Source organism: Lissotriton vulgaris, chromosome 2_1, assembly GCF_964263255.1.
Source record: "Lissotriton vulgaris chromosome 2_1, aLisVul1.2, whole genome shotgun sequence".
In the NCBI taxonomy this organism is placed as follows: Eukaryota; Metazoa; Chordata; class Amphibia; order Caudata; family Salamandridae; genus Lissotriton; species Lissotriton vulgaris.
This window is the reverse complement of record NC_141687.1, coordinates 1,765,502,840-1,765,511,981: the sequence shown is the minus strand read 5'-3', so window position 1 is coordinate 1,765,511,981 and position 9,142 is coordinate 1,765,502,840. Positions and strand designations below refer to the sequence as shown.

The window sequence follows — 9,142 nt, the reverse complement described above, 5'->3', positions numbered from 1 at the left end:
GAAGATCCACCAAGGCCATGAATGCCAAGAGGTCATGTGGTTGACTCAGCTACTATTTCCATCGTTGATGATGGCAACTCAGTTAATATTCTATAATAAACAACAGTTTGCTTGCTTTTTTTGATCATTTACTATTCTGTGCCTTACAGTTCACTTGAAATGTTGTCACTCTAGTTTTGTAATCGAATAAACATACGATACAAAGTCACAATTCTTCCGAAAATTATCTTTATTTAACATTTTATTCCATGATGTATATAAAAATAAAATCATATAGCTGTATAGTTGGCACGTTAAAATGTATTCCAGAAGAAAAGACAGTTATCAGCAATAAAATTAGCAATGGCACTTTTATGTTGCTATATTTTAACACATTTCATATAAATACAAAAGTAGAAGATAAAGTGCTGGATAGTACACCTTCCCTGCCCCCACTTGATTTCTGAGGCATAAGGAAGAAACAAATATTAAAATGGAAGAAAGGCTTAATTATACAGCTTCAAGCAATTCCTAAATGGGCTAGCCATTGATTTTATTCCGATCAGGTTGCTGATTTGCATTCATATTTCCAACTTTAAATACTGGTAGGCATCCCGTTGATCCACTGTGATAAAATGTTAAAATTAACAGTCCATGGCATATTTCCTAAATTGCACCGTAATTCATTTGGAAGCACTGTCATTCACTACCGTTCAAGAGAATATAAAAAAAGCTTCTACAATATGATGTTGTAGACCTTAGTTTCTGCCAGTGTCATTTCAAAGCTCTGAGTCTGTGTACATTCCATTGATTAGGTAGTCCACTTGGGTGTAGTCCTTCTTTTTGTAGCTCTCATAGGCTTGGGAAGCAAATACAAAAACTACTGCTAGGAAAAATACAATACCAAATAAAAGAACAGCTAAAAGTGAACTTGTGTCCATCAAATGTCTCGCTAAAGGCCATGTGGCACTCAAATATTTGTCACGGTTCACATCATTTTGGCTGCCCCCTGGGATGCTTGTAGAGCTCTGCGGGGTAAAGTTTGTGGAACCCGTTCTGTGTGTATCTTGTAAAGTGGGCAGTGTGGTTTTAGACGTAGCAGTTACTTTTATGGGAGTCGCAGTGGAAGTTGGAGGCTCTTCAGTCTTAATAGGGACAGTTTGTTTATGCGTGGTGGTAGGTAAAAGGGTGGTTTTGGGGGTCTTTATAACTGAAATAATTTCGGTAATAGTGGGGGTTGCTTCGGTCACTATGTTAAATGCCAGCCCAGTAACTGACACAAGAAGGCGATCTGTTGTGTTGTAGAATAGAGAATCATTTTTGGCCCACTGCGTGGTGTTTATGGTTTCCAAAGCGGAGGTCTGTGATTGAGGTTCAGTGGTATATGTAATAGTTGAATTTGGTATTACGGTGGTCAAATCTATCTCCACTGTAGAAGTATCAGCATCTCTGAGTGTAGCTGATTTGGTGGTTGATGTTATGAAACCGGTTGGCTCAGGTTGCGAGGGTACTGTATAAATCTGTGGACTTGTTGGCGGGGATGGTTTCTTGGTGGAGGAGCTGGTCCCATCTGTTGATTTCAGTGTCAAGTTCGACGTTTCTGTAGTAGCTTCAGCTGTTCCCTGGCTTGCTGGTGTTGCGTATGTGGTTTTTGGAGTGAGAGACATTGTAAGTGTAGAAGAGTTTGAAGTTGTATGTAAAGATACAACTGCTGGCTCGGGGACCAACGTTGTTTCTCTGCTATGGGTTGCTGTCTGAATAGTCGATAAAGTTGTTAAAATACCTGAAGTAGATGGCTGAGTGGTGTTTGTAGGGGCTTGTATGGTAATATTCGTTGATTGAGAGCTGGTTGACTTTGGGGTCGCTGAAGTGGCTGTTAGTGTTCTATTGGTGGTTGAAGAGGTTTCTGGTAGTGGCACCAATGTAGCTTCTTGGTTCACTGATATAGTTGTTGGTGAGGTAGTAGGCATTGCTGCTGAGGTCACTGTACCATTGGTTGTGATAGAGTCATTTTCATTTGCAGCTCTTCTTTTTAAATATAACACATCCAAGGCATCTCTTTTCTTCCTCTTTGTAAAATCTTTGAAACCTGCAGTAAGGTAAACAGGGTGTTATAAAGAATGGAGCAGAATAGGCAACACCAAATGTACCTAAATCTCAGAGTATTTTCTGGCAATGCTCAGTGTTTCTAAAACATACAAAATGCTTCCGTGCAAGAGCCCTCTTTCTGTTTCTCCCTCATGCAATCATTTTGAGTAAAGTTCGTTGCACTATACAAGGTTACAGTGAACTGGTAGTGAGGTTGTCAGATAAAAATAAATATATATATATACATTTCTATTAGTTATATTCCTAGCAAGCGAACATTTCCAATAATACTTTATGCAGTAACAATTATACAGGTCAAGCACAACAGAATGTACGTGGTCTTACAGTTGATACAGGTAAGAATTAAAGATTACAAAACCAAAAGTAACTAACAATATGGGAAAGTGCAAATTTCAGGTAGAGCACCGACTTGTGCTGCAAAGTTTCAACAAGGGGCAATGCTCCTATCAAGGATAGAAAGAGAGGTAAGATCTCTCAAGGGTGGAGAGTACCTTGTGCCAGGGTACTGGACAGAGACTGTCAGCTGGGCTGTTCATAGTGCCCTCACACATCCCCTAGAGGATGCCATGCTTCATCAGAGGGCGGTGCTCCTCATCTGCCCAGCGCTGCAATTCAATACGGGTCCCCCGAAGGGTCACTTTAGCGGAGATCTTTTAAGAGGATGCAATATGACGAATCCAGGTGAGGTGGTTCGTGAAGTAGGGGGGGTGTGAGCTAAAGGATTAAAACTGGTATATTGGATATTGTACCTCACCACGGGTTGCTCAGTTTGTAAATATTCCCAGGAATCAGACGGAATCTAGAGAAATTCTAAAGCAAGACTCCTGCGTGCTGGAAGGTGGAACCATGCAGCTCCACACCAACTTCATTCCGCTACGGAAATGTCAAACAGAGCCACATGTAAGCACCACACATATTTGCTGAAATAAGTTTCTTTTGAAGGTTGTCTGTACCCTGAGATGCAGAGCTCATCTGCAAACTGGTATAACCAGTGTGCAGATTTCTAGATTGTAACCTTATTCTACAGAATGTGGGGGTGGGGGAGGCGGGGCGGGAGGGAAGGGTGGTGAGGAATCTGTGGCTAGTGTCTGTATCCACCAGCAAAAGTGTTGACGAATGTAAGTAACTTGTTCTTCTGATGGATACTTCTAACCAGAGACTCCTCGCCTAGCGAATAGATACCCAAGCACTACCTCCCCAAGGTGGTGGGTCTGTGCAATCACTCAGACCAAAAAGTCCTGCAGGTCCTCACGGGCAACATGCCCATCCCTACAAACCTAACTGTCTAGGCAGTAGCGCTTTGTGAATATTTGCACTGATGCCCCCACAGCAGCCGGAATGATGTTAGGATGCGTACTCCTGCTTGGCAAAGCAGTAGTAACAGCCTTGGCTCGAGTGGAATGAGCCGTAACCCTTCAGTGGGTAAATTCTTAGCTAATGTGTAGCGGGTTTTAACGCAGACTACTATCCACCTAGAGATGGTTCCTTTCTGTATTACCTCACCTTTCTTTACCCCTGTGAAGCTCACAAAGAGCAGATCGTTCAGCGGATGGTCTCTGGTACGATCAATGTCAAAACTAAGACTCATTTGCGTTCCAAATGATGCAGTCTCTCCTCCTCTCGAGGAATGAGGAAGGGCAAAAAATGCCAGTAGGGTGATAGCCTGCCCAACATGGAAAGATGTTACTAATTTTGGAAGAAATGCAGCACAGGTTTTCAACACCAGATTGTCTGGAAATAATGTTGCATAAGGCAGTTGGACTGGGTGCCTGCAGCTCATTCATAAGATGAAAGCCATTATCATGACTGGAAAAAATGTCAGGGTCAAGAGGTACAGTGGACAACTGTGCTTAGACCCAAAATAAGTGCACATAAGAAAAGTGAAAACCACATTCAAGTCATAGTGTGGTATCACAAAGTACTTTGGCTGGAACATGTGTTATAATCTTTAAGGAGTCCCATCACAACAGGTGATTTTAGCAAAGAAGGCTGATCCGGCAAATGCAAAAAAGCTGAAAGAGTCAGCATGTAATTTTTTGACAGTGCCCAGTGCAAGTTCGCGCTGGGCCAAAAATAAAAAAATATATACAACATCTAGTTGCTGTTCCACCAGTTAACAAACTTGTCCCTGCATACAGCATACAATGACTATATGGAAGGGTGTCTAGCTTTCAAGATATCAACACTCTCAGGCATGAGATCAAATGAAATCAACTGCTGCCATTCAATTTCCACACATGAAGATGTAGGTTGGCTATGCCCATGTGCAAGATCATGCCCTGCTGTTGTGACAGAATATCCCCAAATATGAGAGCCGTTTTAGCAACTCCACAGTGTTAAAAAGTGTTGACATTGCATTCTCAGTGGTGGCAAAGAGATAAAATAAGGGGTTTCCCACAGCTGGAAGACGCCCTGCACCACCTCTGGATCGGACTATCATTTGTGATCCACTTTGGGGTAGCAGAATTTGTTCTTCTTCGCTTTCGGAGATTCTGCCAGATGGTAAATGACCAGAGAAATGCTCTGACAATTCAACAAGTTCCAGAGGCGTAAAGCCTACAGTCACAGGAACGAAGACCCACCATGCCCTGCTTTTTGCATTTGTTTTTGCATCTGCTTTTTGCAGTACCACATGGCATTGCCAAGATAATCCCAATCAGGCAAAATTGCAACTATTTGTACTCATGTATAATGTCAAGATTCCCTTGAACTGTGAAGTTGATATTGCTCTTAACATTAACATGCAATAGTTTGCGTTTCAGTACCACACATGGCAGTGTGGTCTGTGGGAACCTGTTCCAGCCACCCTTTAATGTTTGTCCTTAAAGCTACATGAATCATTCTCAACTGCAACAGACTGATGTAGAGGCAGGTTTCTGCCGGAGACCAAAGGACTTTGATCTCTGCCACTCCCAGATGGCACTCTCAATCCAGCAGCAAAGCATGTGTCACCACCGTCAGATCTGGGTGAGGTAAGGAGAGGAGTCTGCCGCTGTCGTCAAGCAGACACTAGCCCAGATCTTTTTGCAGCCTCTCTGATGCCTGGATGGAATCGGACAGGTTACCAGAGTGCTGCACCCACTTGGATTTCAGATCACACTGCAAAGCCTGCATGTGCCATTTGGCATGTTCGGTTAGTAAGATGCTGGAGGCCAACAGTCTGAGTAGCCTCAAAGGCTGTTGTGACAGAATATCCCCAAATGAGAGAGCCTTATTAGCAACTCCACAGTGAAAAAAGTGTTGACATTGCATTCTCAGTGGTGGCAAAGAGATAAAATAAGGGTTTTCCCCACTGCTGGAAAACGCCCTGCACCACCTCTGGGTCGGACTATCATTTGTGATCCACTTTTGGGTAGCAGAATTTGTTCTTCTTGGCTTTCGAATATTCTGCCAGGTGGTTAATGACCAGAGAAATGCTCTGACAATTCAAAAAGTTCCAGAGGCGTAAAGCCTACAGGCACAGGAACCAAGACCCACCATGCCTGGCTTTTTGCATTATTTGTTTTTGCATCTGCTTTTTGCAGTACCACATGGCATTGCCTTGATCATCCCAATCAGGCAAAATTGCAACAATTTGTACTCTCATGTATAATGTCAAGATTCCCTTGAACTGTGAAGTTGATATGGCTCTTATCATTAAAATGCAATAGTTGTGTTGCAGTACCACACATGGCAGTATGTATGTAAATGTAAATGTATAGGCATTTATATAGCGCACTACTTACCCGTAGGGTCCCAAGGCGCTTCGACCGCTGCGAAACCCTTCCTGGCTTCCCTGAGAGATGGTCCCTTAATGGGTATCTCCAGGGTGAGACCAGGCATCCCCGGCGGTCTGGTGGGGCCGTTAGTGAAGATGAGGCAAGCTAATGCCCAGAGTTGCCGAGTGTGATCGCTGATCAGAGTGGGCACCGAGGCGAGAGAATTATCGAGTCCGCTGACCCTGGTCCAGAAACCTGCCGCGCCGGGAATCGAACCCTGGTCCCGGGTCGTCCTCTGCTCTCGTGTGGTCTGTGAGAACCTGTTCCAGCCACCCTTTAATGTTTGTCCTCAAAGCTACGTGAATCACTCTCAACTGCAACAGACTGATGTAGAGGCAAGTTTCTGCCGCAGACCAAAGGACTTTGATCTCTGCCACTCCCAGATGACACTCTCAATCCAGCAGCAATGCATGTATCACCATCGTCAGATCTGGGTGAGGTAAGGAGAAGAGTCTGCCGCTGTCGTCAAGCAGACACTAGCTCAGATCTTTTTGCAGGCTCTCTGATGCCTGGATGGAATCGGACAGGTTACCAGAGTGCTGCGCCCACTTGGGTTTCAGATCACACTGCAAAGCCTGCATGTGCCATTTGGCATGTTCGACTAGTAAGAGGCTGGAGGCCAACAGTCTTAGTAGCCTCAGAGTCATCCTCACTGAAATCCAGTACAGAGACTAAAACACCTGGATCAAAGCTTCAATGTCTTGGACTCTGCTTCAGAGTAAAGGCACAAAAGGACAAGTTACTTACCTTTGGTAACACCTTATCTAGTAGAGACCATCTATCTGCAGATTCCTTACCTTAGAACTATTCCCAGGCATCAGACTGGATTCAGAATTTTTTTGTGAACATTACCCCTGCGAGTTGGTAGGTGACATTGTTTGGCTCTGCATGGTGTAGTCTGCGTCATCCACGTCAAAAATAATGTTTCCAGTGTCTATATAGTAACCACTCAGGCGATTTAACGTCAGTTACTCTTTGCAACTTTTCACACCAGAGGCACCGAGACATGAAGTAGACTGACCACTGGTGTGGACAATTAGGGCCCTGAAAGGGGAAAGCCCTGTCCCTAGAAATCTGATCACAAAGCGGGAAGGATGGGTGGGTCAGTAAGAAATCTCCAGCTACAAATAGCCGCTAACAGATAAGGCATTACCAAAGAGAAGTAATTTCTCCATCTGATAGAGACTTCAAGCTACAAAAGCCTTAGAATAGATTAGATACCCAAGTAATACCTTCCCGGAGTTGGGTCTGTAAAACAATTTCATAGCAAAAAAGTGTTGCAGGACCGAACAGGTAAAGTGCCCACCCTGACAGACCTGACTGTTCAGGCAATATGGTGTTGTGAACGTGTGCAAGTTAGTCCACTTTGCGGCCTGGCAGACGTCCAGGACCGGAACACCACAATCTAATGCAGTGGTTGCAGCTTTAGCTCTACTAAAATTAGTGCATACACACCCTTAGAGGGTTGCTTCTTAGCCAAAGCGCAGAAGATTTTGATACAGAGAACTATCCATTAGGAGATGGTGTCTTCTGTAGGGCCGGTCCTTTCTTCGCTCCTTCATACCCCAAGAAGAGTTGGACGTCCACCCGGAACTTTCGTGTGTGGTCAAGCTAGAACAATAATGCTCTTTCTGGGTCCAGATAGTGAAGTTGCTTCTCTTCCTTGGAGGGATCTGCTAGTGACAGGCGCTGCATGGCTTGAAGCCGGCCTTCCTAGACTATGTTATACTGCCACACCAGGAGGATATCCTTAATAAGAAAAAAACCTAGTCAAAAAATTACTAACAGGTAGCTCCTCCCAGATCTGCACTGACTGGCGCAGAAAGAAAAGAACCGACTTCTGCGTGCCTGGGTGGAGCCAGTATAGGCATGCAAATGTAATTTCCGGCGCGGATGACACCAAGTGGAGCAGAACAATGCCACCTACCGGCATGCAAGGGTACCACTCATGAAACATTTCTAGATCCAGTCTGACGCCTGGGGATAATTCTAAGGTAAGGCATCTGCGGATAGAAGTCTTATCAAGTCATTTTTATATCCAGGATGTATCTGACGAATGGTAGCACCTGCAAAGGAGTTTGGTGTGACTTCGGAACATTGATAGTAAACTCTAGTGATGTTAGAAGGTTTGCTGTTGTCTGGGGTGAGCCTTCTTCCAAATACCAGTCAGGGAAGACTGGAACACTTGAACCCAACCTCCAACGGTGGAAAGCAACCATTGCCATCACTTTCGTGAACACCCGAGGAGCACTGGTGAGGCCAAAGGGGAGCATCACAAACAAAAAATGTTCCTAATGCACGGTGAACCGAACTAAACATCTGTGGGCCTGCAGTTAGAAAATATGGCAACAAGCATCCAGCAGGTCCAATACTACTATACACTTGCCAGAGTCCACATGAAAGAACTTTGGCTAGCAAAAACATCTTCAATTTGTCCTTTCGCAGGATATTGCTACCAGAGCGAGGATCCAAAATAGGATGAAGACCTTCAGCACAAGGAGGAACACCCAGTTTCTGCTTTTGAATCCGGAATCGGCTCTATGTTCCCTTTGGCCAAAAAAGCCTGCACTTCATGCTGCAAAACAGACTTGTTCCTTTGCCAGTCACTCTGATGAGGGTGGAAGATGCAGTTTGGTAGAAAGGAATGAGATGTATACACATTGCACAACAAAAGTAATGTTTTGCCACGCCTGGAGGATATGGCAGATCCTACCTCAAACAGGGAGGTTGTGTGTCGGCAGGACACGGTTTGGGTGATAGAGCTGCCTGTATGGTAATGGACAGGCACCACTGCCCCGAGTGCCCCAGCTGCAGAGATATCTGGGTACTTGGTACCGAGTTTTTCGTCATAGGCAATCACGGATCATGCATGTGCGTCATGCCTTCGTCCGGTCTCATGGATTGCTGTCTTGTTAGACTGGGAGGGGTGCACACCTTCGAAGTGAAGGGGTACTGCTCTTATCCAGAGATAAGTAGCATGAAAGCCGTGGTGGCAACTTACCATTTTTTGTGACAATGGTTAATAAAGTGAACAGGCCTTTTTAACTGTGTCACTGGAGTGAAGCTTACTATTCCACTGATGTAAAGTTCCACTACTGTGCAAATAACTTTCCCTTGCCCTACATCATGTTATTATGTAGCACTATGCACCCTCTCCCAATTGCCATTGCCGGTGAGGAGAAACTCATAAGGCCTGATTTAAATAGGGGGACCAGGCTCCATGTTTCCTGGAAAATGGAAATGTCATATCCCTCAATTAGGTTGTTCCAGTGAGGGAGTGACAATTAGCTACTTAA

At 44.5% G+C, this 9,142-nt stretch overlaps 1 protein-coding gene across 6 annotated transcripts in view; it reads right to left on the bottom strand.

Moving 5' to 3' along the window:
- Positions 1–211: 211 nt before the first annotated feature.
- The window catches only part of C2_1H11orf24 (chromosome 2_1 C11orf24 homolog), a 300,999-nt gene continuing 292,068 nt past the window's right edge, over positions 212–9,142 (bottom strand). For all 6 annotated transcript variants that reach the window (XM_086957821.1, XM_086957820.1, XM_086957818.1 and 3 more), the window contains one exon: positions 212–2,068. In XM_086957821.1, coding sequence (XP_086813947.1) covers positions 759–2,068 — 1,310 coding nt within the window. In that variant the 3' untranslated portion in view covers positions 212–758. The remainder of the gene's footprint in view (positions 2,069–9,142) is intronic.